General features: G+C 41.1%; 3 protein-coding genes across 6 annotated transcripts in view; 1 reads left to right on the top strand and 2 right to left on the bottom strand.

Moving 5' to 3' along the window:
* LOC6504951 (integrin alpha-PS2) overlaps window positions 1-7,396 on the bottom strand; it is a 40,344-nt gene extending 32,948 nt beyond the window's left edge. For 2 of the 4 annotated variants that reach the window (XM_014904737.2, XM_014904739.2), the window contains exons 1-2: window positions 7,254-7,396; window positions 3,831-4,162 (exon numbers count right to left, since the gene is read on the bottom strand). In XM_014904737.2, coding sequence (XP_014760223.1) covers window positions 3,831-4,126 — 296 coding nt within the window. In that variant the 5' untranslated portion in view covers window positions 4,127-4,162; window positions 7,254-7,396. Of the gene's footprint in view, window positions 1-3,830; window positions 4,163-6,307; window positions 6,425-7,253 lie in introns of those variants that run through there. The other 2 variants (XM_014904738.2, XM_001965712.4) reach the window with 2 other exon arrangements.
* Window positions 7,397-8,336: 940 nt separating this feature from the next.
* LOC6505318 (39S ribosomal protein L22, mitochondrial) lies at window positions 8,337-9,765 on the top strand. Its single transcript, XM_001965713.4, has 3 exons — window positions 8,337-8,691; window positions 8,885-9,098; window positions 9,311-9,765. Exons 1-3 carry the CDS (start codon window positions 8,425-8,427, stop codon window positions 9,526-9,528), a joined length of 699 nt encoding a protein of 232 aa, XP_001965749.1. The 5' UTR covers window positions 8,337-8,424; the 3' UTR covers window positions 9,529-9,765.
* LOC6504950 (transcription factor IIIA) lies at window positions 9,745-11,405 on the bottom strand. The gene is made up of 2 exons (XM_001965714.4): window positions 11,117-11,405; window positions 9,745-11,061 (listed from the first exon to the last, which is right to left on the bottom strand). Exons 1-2 carry the CDS (start codon window positions 11,300-11,302, stop codon window positions 10,018-10,020), a joined length of 1,230 nt encoding a protein of 409 aa, XP_001965750.1. The 5' UTR covers window positions 11,303-11,405; the 3' UTR covers window positions 9,745-10,017.
* Between the last annotated feature and the right edge of the window lie 2,005 nt (window positions 11,406-13,410).

Raw genomic sequence — 13,410 nt, 5'->3', positions numbered from 1 at the left:
AAATCAATTACATTTTCATTGTCTGCCGCCGTTTTATTTTCAATTTTTTCCTTTTTCGCCATTTCATAACCACAACAAAACAAACGCCGCTCGGCCGACAGACCGACAGACAAACGATCAACGATCGACACGATCTTTTGTGGATTTCCAGCAGCAGCTGACAGTAGTTTATGCAATAGATAAATGGCCCAGCTCCGATGCAACCCACTTGCGGCAGAACGGAGGGTAAACATCAAGGGGACTGGGCCTCAGACTGGGACTGCAACTGGAAAGCCCTAATGAACTCCTCAAGTGCCGACTATGTTGGTGGCCTACTGGGGCAGTTGGCTGAAAATAACACAAGGGAGGTTCTGGAGACAACTGTTTGCACAGGCTCCTACTTTGTTTACTTTGTTTACTTTGCTTATATAATAAATCAATCATCTCATCACTTAATTCAGCAATGAAGCCATCAGCAAATATTGCATAAACATTTCCAGATGGAAGGATGAAGAACTTGCCAAAAATAATTGAAATATTGAATGGGCTCTGCTTTCAATTTTGGTCCTTCGAGCCTTACTGCCCGGGCTAGACGACAGAAAGCTCATCCCAATGCGCCACTCTTCGAAGCAGTCTTTGAATGTGGCTCTCCCAGGTTTCACTTTGATGTCGCAACTCTGGTAATAAAGCGATTTGGCCGGGAGAACGACAATCTGAGCCATTTAGAACACTTTCTGGTAAGGCAACCGTAATGGCCAGAAGCCAAAAGCGGGCAAGGCATGGGGCTCGGATCAGGGATCGGGGTCAGACTAATGAGATCCGTCTAAAAGGAAACCTGTGCCCGGGAATCTCTCTCTCTGTCTCTGTCTGTCTCTGTGTTGGTCTGGTTAACGGACGAACGACTTTATTTGGCCAATTGGGTGAAGTGAAGCTGAAGCTGCAGCTGATGCTGATGCTGAAGCTGGAGCCGAAGTGGCAACAACCTTGCCAAGCAAACACTTGACCGTAAATAGCGCACTCGAACTATGTCACGCCGAGATACAGATACACAGATACATGGCCAAGAAGAGGGGGCGGCGATGGAGGTGGGTTGCAGAGCTACTGGAGGTTGAGATACTGATATTAAGGCATTTGTCTGCAGATACGGATACATTCAGGTGCTGTATTAATTGCCGGCTGCCTCAGGGCAAACCACATATTGGCCAACAGCTTTGGCTCTCTTGCCTTATAAACAATAACCACAACTGGCGGAGTACAGTGAGAGAAATTGTTGGTAATTTGCCGGAAAATATATTCAATTATTTGGAGAAAAGTGTAATTGTATTGCCGTTTAAGCCTCAAAGCCAGAATGTCTGTAGTAGCACTACTAATAATGCTAAGCCTCCTCTATTTCCCCCAGTGTATGGCCTTTGTTTACCACTTTTCCTCACTTGGTTGTCGCCCAAGTAGCCTCGTCTCGGGCTTTTGTCTTCGCGGCACTTAACACATAATTATCTCAGCGGGCAGCAGAACGGAGTCAGGTAATTTTAAGCTTTTAGGAAAACAAATACAATCGTAGTGCCCTCTCGGAGATCCACAAACAAGGCCGCATAGGAGCTGTTCTTTGTGTGGATTCGAATCTAGACAGAGATTGTCTATGTTCTGCAGCTGGCAGATAGACTTATCAACTCTCGCCCGGCAATAAAAAATATGAAGCCATTATTAGTTGCCGTTATTGAAGATCAACAAAGTATTTCACTTTCTCCTCTAACACGATTGAGAAAAACAAAAAATTCAACCCAAGATTACTTGTATCTTGTATCTTTATCTTTTCGTACTCGTACTCGTACTTACTCTCCAAACACAGAACCCTCAAAGCCGAAGATACTTTTAGGAGTTATCTCTTCATGTTGCTTTTGTAAACCCACAAAGAGCATTCAAAGTTCAAACAACTTGAGTCAGAAGTCGCGAGATGCTAACTCAGTGACTTTGTATCTTTGTATCTCGGCATCTGGGTATCTGTATCTGTATCTGAGAGTGTCGCATCTTTTAGGGCAGGCTCTAACCAAACGCCCCGACGATCTGCTTTTGTGTGTTTGCGTCTGTTTATTGAATTGTAAACATTTTAAGGTTGCATTTAAATAATTTTCGTTGCCTTTAAGTGCACTTAGCGCACTATGTATCTGTATCTGTAACTCGACCTGTCCTCACATGCATACGTGCATGTATATGTGGGCTATAGGGAATATGGCAACGAAAGAGCTCTTGGAGGCCCAAAGGCCATTCACACACGTAGCAGATGCTGTTTCCCAGATAGCCTCCTCCCGGAAAGCACTTTCCACCCATCCATTCCGTCCACTCTCTCTATCGATGCTACGTATCTGTAGCCGCGTCTTCCACTGCCTCTACTGTCTTCTGGTCCACCGGTCTCTCTTCCCGCCGCTCCGCAAAGAGCGTCCCACCAATTCTACGCCACCCGAACGTGCGAAAAGTCTAGCCAACTAGACCCATTACACGGAAACATCCTACAATCGGGGCTCTCCATCACGGACTTATGACTTGAAAAATAAATTAAATATTTATATTTAATATTTATATCCTAAATTTAATATATATTTAATAATGACAGTTATTCTCTACTGTATAAAAAGCTAGTGAATATTTAAACAGTTTTTTTATAAAAGAGATTATTTTCGAATAAAAAATATTCAAATAGAATAATATTAGACATTTATATTTTATATTCATATACTCTTGCCATTTATTTTTAACCATATTCACTAAAAATACTCTGTTTTTTATATTACATTTTATACTTAAATAATGTTTTTTTATTTTTTTAACAATTTCACTATATTACCTGCATTCATGAATACAACTCTGAATAAAAAACACCCAAAATGGCGATTAAGAGTGAAAAAATGTCTAAAATATCCCTAATTCAATGGATTTGATTTGGCATTTTTTCTCAGTGCGTACTGTGAGTAAGAGAGACTCTGGCTGATTAGCACGCTCCATCGAGCTGAACTCTGCGGGTTCAGAAAGGCTATCGATCGATCCGTTCGAATATTCGAACGGCTCACATGAAAAGCGTGGAAATGCTGGGCGAGAGGTGGGCCCGGCAATATTTTTTGCCATTTGTCAAGGGGTCACCGCGAAGTTCCCGAATAAACTTTCCGGTTCAAAGTCAGGCCTATCTGTGTCCCACATTCGGTAATCGACCAGACAGACCCCATAGCTGTCCAGATGGATGGATGGATGGATGGATGGATGGATGGAGGCAGTGCAATGGGACACTCGTAATTTATCAATGAATCTGCTGTGGGTTCGAGAGCGGTCGCTATCTAAGGCGCTATTGAAATTAATGGTCGTTTAGAATTCTTTATGCATATTGACACGCTCGTTGAGAAAGTCGCGTCGAGTCGAAGTCCCTGATAGAGGGAATCTGCCGCGATTACCATTATCTCCTCCGACAGTGATGAGAAAAGCGATGAAAGATTCTTAAACGAGAGCATAAGTAGTTTATTTGAGGCTTTCAAGAACCAATCAAGATGTCTCTCGCAGCAGCGTGCTATATATTTTATTAAATCGCATGGGAATTAATCACGCCCCGCACTTGAGCTCTGGACTGGGCGATTGGGCGATTGGGCGCATCGGGTTTATCCGGAAACTGGCCGAAGAGCGTGATTAAGTTGCATCGGCGTTGCGTTTCGGAAACACGCGATAAGACTATCCAAAAATGTGTTTATTCATCCATCCACGATATCGTAAGGGAAAAGCCATGCACCAATGACGAGGTCGGAAGCTAAAGAGCTTTCGCGCCGAATAGGAAGTAAAATTGTAAAAGTAAAACTGTCCTAAGGGGTACTCACTTGTTCTGGTTGGAGTAGAAGTTGGTGCGGGACTTGTGCATCGCGATGCTGAAGCCGAACATGGAGTTGGTGGCCTGCCGGAAGCGCACGTAGCTGGGCAGGTCGATGTTGTAGCCCTCGGTGGTCACGGCGATCGCCAGCAGGATCACCAGCCAGGACAGGCCCATCCTGGTGCACATTTTTGTGGGTTCTTCGCCCGTTACTTGTCTCGTCTTTCGCGGAGATTCGCGATTTTTGGAAGAGTCCTTGTTTGGGGAGTTCGAATTTCGTTGGAGCCGATTTGGTCGGATTTGCATCAAGAACTTTGGCTTTCTACGCCTGCATCTTCACAGCTGCTGGTCGAGATTCGGAATTAGTATCACATATGGTCGCACCGCACAACACACCACAGCACAGCACAGCACAGCACACACACACCAGTCGGTCTCAACCTTGGCCGAAATGAATTTATATTCCGAAAAAAGACACAAAGAGAGCCCCGCAATCAGAGTCGAAAACAAACATTCTCCAAGTCAGCAAAGACAAAAAAGAGGTCTCTTTCCCAACGTCTCTGCCGGCCAGAGGCGTATCTCTCACAGAATATTCGGCAGTTTGCTTGGGCCTCTGGGGGGCAGAGGACTACAGTATTAGAACTTGGCACTTTGCTCTCTAATGTTTTCCAATTTTCGTAAAAAACAAACTATTTTTTCCAGTGCAGAGCAAGAAGCAAGCGACCTTGAGCCATTGCTTCTGGGGGCGGAGGGGTGGTTAGGGCTGGCCGGGCACGGAATCAATTATTTTTCCAAAAATGGTTTCAGTTACAAGGTTCATGATCACATTCTTTTCTAATTGAGTTTTGGAAAATATTAAACTCTTTTGAAAAGTGTTTTTTAAATTATTATTTTTTGTAAAATGATTCATCTTATTTTCTTCAGATATTTTAAAGTTTCTAGTTTGAAATTTTGTTTTGAATATACGAGCTATTTCGAGACTTTTCTGTTTTTAAATATTTTTTATTTATTTTTTCTATAAAAGTGTAGCTTAATTCTTGGTATTTATTTTAAAGCAAATAACTTTATTTTTTAATTTTTTAAACTGTTAATAATCTAATACAATTTTATATTTTTGAGTTTTGGTTATTTGTTACTTGTTAGACCATTTATGAGATATTTTTGCTTCCTTTTTTGAGTTTGAAGTGTTTCTATTCACAAACTTTATTTTCTATCATAAAAAGAACTATCTTTCTTTTAAAATCTCCCCATTAAAGCCCCAAAACTATTCCCTCCAGGGTAGCAGCTGCGTCGGTTTCCTTCGCTTGGCCAATTTGGAGATCTGATTTGTTGTTTTAAAGCGTTTTGACGGGTTCTTGTTTGCAAAGCTTTTTGGCGCGTTCTCAGATCAGCATCTCCGAGATTGAGGCCCGATGACGTAATGGGCCGCCAAACAGGTTGCCAAATAACGGCCGGGCCAGAAAGAGCCACAAAAGACCGAAAATTAGATAAGCACCGGGGGGGAGGCCCTTTCGGGCCAGCTTTCCCCTCCGTCGCGACAAATTGCATTCAAAATGCAATTCAGAAACGAGTGGGCGGCGTTGGCGTTTTTTAGTGCCGCTGGTGCAGGTGACATTTGACACATTTTCTGGCCGCTCGGATATACGAGTAGTTTTCTACTAGCGGCGCGTGGGCGCTGGCAACTCATTGATGGGCGGCTGCCATTCATATACACGAAACTGAATTATAATTAAGAGCTGGCTGCAGAGCTGGCTGCCATATGGCGACCGAATCCAGAGTCGATCATGTGAGCGGAATTCGCGATTGGCTGGAGGACCGTTACACAGAATTCTTATTCCAAAAATAATTCCCCAAGAACTCATTTGGAGGCTAAGGGTTTTGTCGAAAAATTAGCATAGCCTTTCCAAATGAGTATGGCTTTTGAGGGCAGGCCCATTAAATAAAATACTCAAAAATAGAGACTCTGAAATCTGAAATATACACTTGCAGAGTAGTAACTACTGGTATTTCGCTCCCTGTTTTGGGAAAAATTCAAAAACACCAAGCAGATGTTTCGAAAACTCTCATCGAGTAGAATCGGCGGAGAAAAACACGAAAAGCGATCATTTATCTAAAAATAAATCCGAAAATTTGTTTCGTGGCGAGATGTTGGAGATCTGCCGCTACACGCCCAGCCCCGGTCTATAGGTTGCTCGGCTATAGTATATATAGACCTGCATGTACAGATCTTTCTACACTGCAGAAAAAAAGGTCGAAACAGCTGAGACAGCAGCCAGTGAGTGTGTAGTGTGCTGGTGCTGGTGTGTTGGTCGTAGAAGGTTAAAGCTGGTTCTATATGTGCTTTAGAGTATTGGGAGTCACTTTATTGATCTTGTCACATATTTGCATGTTTGCTGAATTCATCACTTGAGCTTCACTCTAAAAAAATTCCTTTATTTCGGCTCGGGGCACCGCCGCGTTAATTATTTATTCGAGTTTCAAATTTACTTTATTTTTATTCTGTTACTTGGCCGGAGCGAGTGGCGAACGCAGCCAATTTCGAGCAGCGACTAGCGAGAGCCGAGGCATCCATTAGATTCATCTTAGGGCAGACGGTGCAGATACAGAGATACAAAGATACATAGATACATAGGTGAACACCGCTCACGGATCGCCTACTCAGTGGGAGCGAGACGGGCGATGGGGAGCGAAGCTTTTCGAATCGAAAATGATAGCAAAGTTTTCACACAAAAATACACCTTACAATTCCCTATGTTTATAGTCCAGTCGTGCAAATACTGATATGCAGGTGCAAAATCGAGAGTGAAGCCAAACAAACAAGTCTCTGTTTGTTGGAACAATTATTGAGGCAATTAGGCAATTAAACTATTATTTTATTTTTCACTTTACTTGAAAACAAAATAATCAAACAATTTACATCTTTGGAGCTAGAGACTTTTCATTTGAATATTTTCAAAAAACACTTTTCGAAGTAATGCCTCGAAATAGAGCTTCGTCCATCACCTCCCGTCTAATTAGTTGCGATCAAAATTTTTTCGTGTGTCTTTGGAGGCAACGAGGAAGGCTATCGGAAATTAGTGTGTGGGCTTCAAATCTTGAGGTGAATTTCGTGTAGGAAGGCCCAACATTTCGAATGTGGTTTCCGTTAGCAAAGTTTAGGCCATTTGGCGTGTCACTCGGATCGTTCCAGTATCTCTATCTCGTCACACACACACACAGAATCTTAGATAAAAAAGCACAGATACGATCTTCTGTCCTGGGGCAAGGAATTTGCAATCGTCAACTGGAAACCAACACAAACATTAGACGGATTGCCGGCAGACTGCAATTGGAGGCAAGCTATTTCGGGCTAAAATAAACATCGCAGCACTTTCCACTCCACAATAAAATAACAGCGGAATTAGTGTCGGCTCGCCGTAATACTACAAATTACCAAATCAATTTGCATACACGCGATGGGCCGTTTATTGTTATTCTGCGATCGCGGTTTCTGCTGACGGTTTAAATGTCTCGATCGCGCGCGCTCCGCACTCACAGCTGCCAGTCTCGCAGCAGCGTTCAAATGAGAATGAGCCTTCCTTCATGCAAGGCCGGAGATACCTTTCGCGCCCGCGGTGCTGCCAGACCGCTGGGTGGATTCGAAGTAGCGCGGTCAAGCAGTCCGTCCCAGAAAACCTCTTGCAAAACGTTATAATTTTAAGAATCTTGGCAAACATTTTAAGTCCCTCATTGGAGAGTCATTTTAACTTAGGAATAATGCAAGATTTTTCATTCAAACCCTAATAAAAATTGCTTCAATGTTTCAAAACAAATAAAATTCTTTAAATCCTTTCATGTAGCTATTAAATCTTTAAAATATTAGCATGCATTATTGTTTGTATTTTTAGGCCTTCATTTTTTTAATATTCTGTAAGTAGCTTATAATATTAAGGATATAAACGCATTTAATACTATACGTTTTAGTTAAGTTTACTAAAAGTTTTAATCCAAATAAAATTCTAACTTTAAAATAATATATTTGAATGTAGAGGAATATTGCCAGACATGTTCGAAAATCGCTGCCAGATTAAAATCGAAGTACTATTAAACAAGTTGGCAGACCGACCTTTCTTATAGGGTACACAATCAAATTCGAATACTTTCTTTACCTTACTTTCTTGTTATCAAACGAATGTAAATAATATAAAAATACAGGTAATACAAATTTTACATAAAAAGTTCTAAATTATTGATCTGATGAAGGAAAAAAAGTAAAAATCCAATTTGGAGCCTTCGCTAATAATTTTGAACATCTTTTTTCATGTTTGAAGCGAAAGCGCAAACTATGAAACATTAAAACAAATCGAATAGAGTATGAATATGAAATATTAAATAAAAGAGCGAAACATTGGGATGTAAGCATGTAAGTAGTTGGAAAAAATAGCTTAAAATACAAAAATGATAGCATATGTTTCAAATCCATGCCACGATATAAATATATCGTTGTTGCGCAAAGAATATCGATATACTGCTTTTTTAATATTTATCATCCCTACTTCAGATTACGCGACCGAAAAGTGGTCTGCGTAAATTTCTTGCTTTGCTGATAGGAGACCGACAATACGATGCACAAGGTGATCCGGCAGATGTCCCAGCTGCGCATGCAGTCCCAGCTTCCGGGTGCAGCGCTCCTTAAGCCGGCAAACACGTTCAGCCCCAATCTGAGTCAATCGCCACCTGCGCTCCCAAAAAGTATCCACACGGCGGCAGGAGCTGCGGGCGGAACTCTCTGTACCAAGTGGAACAAGCATAACTACGGTCCGAGGAAGTGGCTGGAGTACAACAAGACGGTCCATCCGCCGCAGGAACCAGAAGAGGAGCCCCGCAAAGCCGTAAGGAAAAATCAAAACAAACAGAATCTCTTGTTGAGATTTTCTGTTTGCCTCGACACACATTTAGATAGGAATTCAAGACATTGTTATCCCAAAACCCACAAAACATTGTACATATCTTGTTCTGTTTGACGTTCGAAAGTCGTGACAACAATTCATTGAATGTATCTTTAAAAATTGCATCCCTTTTCAGTACGTTTGTCACATGCGCACCAATATCAAATACAGTCCGGACAAGATGTGGTACATCGCTGCCTTCGTTCGGGGCATGTCCGTCGATGAGGCGCTGAAGCAACTCAACTTTGTCCTCAAAAAGGGGGCCACCGATGTGCGGGAGACCATTCTGGAGGCCCAGGAAATGGCCGTCCAAAGGCACAATGTGGAGTACAAAAGCAATCTGTGGATAGGTAAGCAATGTCGCCAACTTCGCTGCAACTAGGAGTTCTACTTCTCCTTTGGGGTTATTTTTACTTTTCTATTCAAGAATAGAAAAACTCACCCCGACTGTATTAAAGAATATCCTTCCTGCGTCGAGAAATATGATTTTTGAGATGAATTTTTGGTTATTAGGTTTTTTATGAAAAAAATATCAAAGGAGATATAATTTTGTCTCTTTCAGCTGAATCCTTTGTTGGCAAGGGACGTGTCTTCAAGGGAATGCGTCGACATGCCCGCGGTCGTTATGGCAAGGTGGAGTACAAGCACTGTCACTACTTTGTCCGCCTGGAGGAGGGAAACCCGCCGGAGCACTACTACCAGGAGCCACAGACGCCCGAGCAGCAGTACGAGCACTGGCTGGAGCAGATGCGCAGCCGGAAGATCATCAACTCGCTGTAGTCCAATCCCGTTGCTTCCACTTTACCACCTGTTCCTGCTCCTCTTCCAATTCGTCCCTCATCAAGCATTTTTTTTGTTTCTAGATTGTTTAATTAAAAAAAAGAAAAGAGTAGATAGGCATCGAATTGTACATTTTGTTTTTTAAGAGTTCGGGCGGCATGTGGAGTAACTTTTAACGACCCTTAAGCACTTGATAATTAAGGATTTTAAGGAAAATAAACTACATATTAAGAGAGACAATTTATTGAGAGATTTGTGCAGGCAGCACAAATTACTGTTCCTTGTAACATTTAATCCTTGAACGCACTCCTTTCCAAAACATTGGAACTATAATTTTTGGCGCTTATCATTGGGACTATATATCAAGACTTTATTTGGGTTTTCTTTGGGCTTTATACTTTCAATAAGTAATAAGGGACCCATTCTATTTAAAATCATCAAAGCTAAGACTGTTTTGCATTCGAAGTAATCTCAATCTCGATTGGAGTTTTAGTCTTGAAGAGGCTGAACCGCCAGTGTTTCTCCTTTGTCCTGAGTGTCGTTATCCTGTTCCTGGGCATCTGTTTCCTGAGTAACTTCGTCCAGTTCCTGGGTGTCTTTTTCTAGTTCTTTGGTTACTTTTTCGAGCGCCAAGGGTTGACGTTCTCTCACTGCTAAGTCCTCTTCCTTGCCCAGTTGTAGGCAGGCCAGTTTGCTAAGTCTGGAATGTTTGGGACGACCTGCGTCACGCCTCCGCTTGCGAGGATTGGTCTTTTTCCCAGGACTTGCTTCCTCTTTATTTCCTTGAACTGTTTTCTTGTTGGTCTTGCCGTCCTGGTGATCCCGTAAAACATGCTTCGATAGGTTCTGGGCACTGCTGAAGCAGCGACCACAGTCCAGAGCCTGGCACTCGAAACGCCGACCGGAATGAGCGGTGAGCACGTGCTGGCGGAGATTCCTTTCGTAGGAGTAGCTTTTCGAACAGCCCTCCTCAGGACAGGTGAACTCCGAACTCTCCGCCTTCTTATGTTTGGCTTCGATGTGCTGCTTGAGATCGCTGGGCTTGTCATAGCAGCTGTTGCACTGGTCGCATTTGTGTCGGTTCTTGCCGTGCAAAGTATCCCTGCAATGCTTGGTGTACAGAGTCCACTTTTCGAACTTAAGTGGACACGCGGGACACGCATAGAGTTTGCAAGTGCCCTGATGACTCTCTCGCTGCCACTCCTGGTAGAATCCACGGCTGCACTTCTGGCAGCGAAACGGATAATCCTGTGTGTGCTCCTTTATTTCGTGCCGTTTAAGCTTCAGTTTCTGTGAGAACTTCGCCGGGCAGTGGCCACAAGGATAGACCCTGGGTTTCTCGTGGGCCTCACGCACATGCCGCTGCATGTTGCAGGACGAGGTAAACATTTTGGTGCACTCAGGGAGTGAGCACTTGAATGTTTTCTGGGCCGCCGCCTCTGGACGCTCATGGGTGCTTCGTAAGTGCCGCTTTAAATGAGTGAGTATCGAATAGGTTTTATCGCAGCCCTCGTGGGAACAAGCGTGCTTCTTCTGCAATGATATTTTAATTTAGTTTCTGTTAATTAAAGGCGATTTTTATACAAACAATTCCCGTATGGTGATATTCGTGGCGATCCAGTTGGTCCAGACGCTTAAACGTGGCGTCGCATTTTTCGATACTACAAGTGTATTTCGCAGTTACGGTGCTGTTTCTTCGCTCATTTCGCAGCTTGAACTCCTCCAAAACATTGTCCAGATCGCTGTCACTCGTTATTTGCATCTCCGGCGGCATGTTTTCTTAATTTATTGACAATTGTAAATGTTTGGTTTGAACATGTGACGGTGCTGGACAACGTTTGAACATTGCAGTGTTGAGAAGTGATAGTTCAGCTAGATGGTCCCACTAAAAGCATGGCGAGTTCCACTTTTTTCCACTTTCCACTTGGTCCGTTGTATCAGTTTATTTTATTAAGCTTTTATAAAAATAATACTAATTTTTGGGATTCCAAAAGACTCATCTGCTTTTGATGATAAAATACAGATAAATAATAAAATTTTAAAATATAACGATATATATAAAGGATGAGTTATTCCAATTAAATAAAAAAAATTATACCGCTTAAAAGTATTGCACCGCTTCTCGTGCAATTTGGAGAGTGTTAAAAGTTAAAAAACTTAAAATAAATGAAGTCACAAAGATTAAAAATTTAGGTTGATAGTCTATGGATCCATGGATTAAAAGTATTAATAGAAAAATAAAGATCCCTTTAGAGCAATGCAATCCCATTGTCACTCAATGAATAACAATTAAAAATGATATTTTGACTAGGATATTTGATTAAACTTCTGGACCATCGACAGGACCAATGAATCTGATCATCTATACAGATCCGAAATAGTAACGAAAAAAATCAGGAAATCAGAAACCATCTTTTCAAATATCTTTTAGAATATTAAAAAAATAAGGAAATCAGGATCACAAATCGCATTCTCACATTCGGGTTCTTCGGTGGGCTACCAGGAGGATACCTATCCCGTCCCTGGTTCCCAGGATGCTAGGATGCGCAGGGAGGAGGCTGGAGGTTGTGAGCTGCTTGACCCGAGTCTACTGAGGAATCGATCCGGCCACTCCCAGGTGAATGGCAGTCGGAAACTTTCCGTCCAATCCAGTGTTGGAGGGGACACCTCAGAGACCGGGCCCATCCTCCATATCCTTGTAGACAACTTCATCTACTTAAAGACCTAGCTTCCCAAAACTTCTGCATTTAACATTCCAACTGTGTTCTGTTATCAGTCCCAGCATGATTTCATTTACAGAGTTATTTGGCTTTTTAGTATAAAATGAAACTAAAACTCTTCGATCAAGTTTAATACAATACGATGGAACTAACAAGTATATGGAATGTATATGGAATGTATATGGAATTACGGAAACGGCTCAAAGGCTCCTACAACTTTTGGTACGAAACATTTCTTAACAGACGGATTTAAAGATAACAGACAACTTTTAAGAAACAATTATGTTAATGTATCAGCCTGTCTATAACATTCTACATCAAGATAACAGCCTACAGACAAAATATTGACTGTTATTTCTAACAACGTGCCTTTGAATATTTTTTATTTTCAGTCTACTTCAGAAGACTTCAATCTTCGTTTGTAGTTACAATCCCTTTCTTTTTAATATCAAAATATTAATAATGCATAGTAGAGCAAAAAAAAACAGGAGCCAAAATTAAGATTCAGAAATTTGATTTGCATTTAAAAGCAACATCATTAACTTCTTAAATCCTACGTCTTTTCTACTTTTGATACTGGAATCTTTCAACTCACAATTGGCAGCTCTTCTATGCTCTGCTGATTGAAGTGCCTACTCACCAACTTTCACCAAATAATTAATTTAATAATTAATATTTTCACCAAACCATTACCAGTAAACTACAAGATTCTCATGTGGATTGATGCAGAACCAGTTGGGAATTAAGCATTTTTCCGAAATTTAAAAATTCCAATTTTCTGGATAATTTACAAATTCCAGAAAAAAACAAATTTAATAATGAAACTATATATTTTTTTATTTTTGTTATTCATTTTGTTTATCCTTCTTCTCAGGAAATATTTTCTTAGTTTATAAGGCTTTCATTCATTAGTTATAAATATTAATTTATGTATATAACTCTTTCTTTATTTTATATATTTTTAATTTATTGAAATTTAGACAATAAGCAATTAGCTGTGGGCAAAATTGCAGTCCATCCAAATTTAAATCGCTGATACACATGTTTTTAGAAAAAAGTTACTTTGCAGTCTCCAAATTAGTATCATTCTCATTTTTTGTTAATCATTATATTAGATTTATAAATTGTTTAGTTTTCAATGATAGCTTTTTAAAACAAATTG

Source organism: Drosophila ananassae, chromosome XR (assembly GCF_017639315.1).
Source record: "Drosophila ananassae strain 14024-0371.13 chromosome XR, ASM1763931v2, whole genome shotgun sequence".
Classification (NCBI taxonomy): Eukaryota; Metazoa; Arthropoda; class Insecta; order Diptera; family Drosophilidae; genus Drosophila; species Drosophila ananassae.
The sequence above is the reverse complement of the archived record's forward strand: the minus strand, read 5'-3'. Positions and strand labels throughout refer to the sequence as shown.

Bases quoted from the DNA above. Each gene is read 5' to 3' on its own strand.
- LOC6504950 (XM_001965714.4), bottom strand. From the start codon at position 11,302: ATGCCGCCGGAGATGCAAATAACGAGTGACAGCGATCTGGACAATGTT. The intron at 11,062-11,116 runs GTTTGTATAAAA...ATATCATTGCAG, and splicing joins AATATCACCATACGGGAATT to AAGAAGCACGCTTGTTCCCA.
- LOC6505318 (XM_001965713.4), top strand. From the start codon at position 8,425: ATGCACAAGGTGATCCGGCAGATGTCCCAGCTGCGCATGCAGTCCCAG. The intron at 8,692-8,884 runs GTAAGGAAAAAT...ATCCCTTTTCAG, and splicing joins AAGAGGAGCCCCGCAAAGCC to TACGTTTGTCACATGCGCAC. The intron at 9,099-9,310 runs GTAAGCAATGTC...TGTCTCTTTCAG, and splicing joins CAAAAGCAATCTGTGGATAG to CTGAATCCTTTGTTGGCAAG.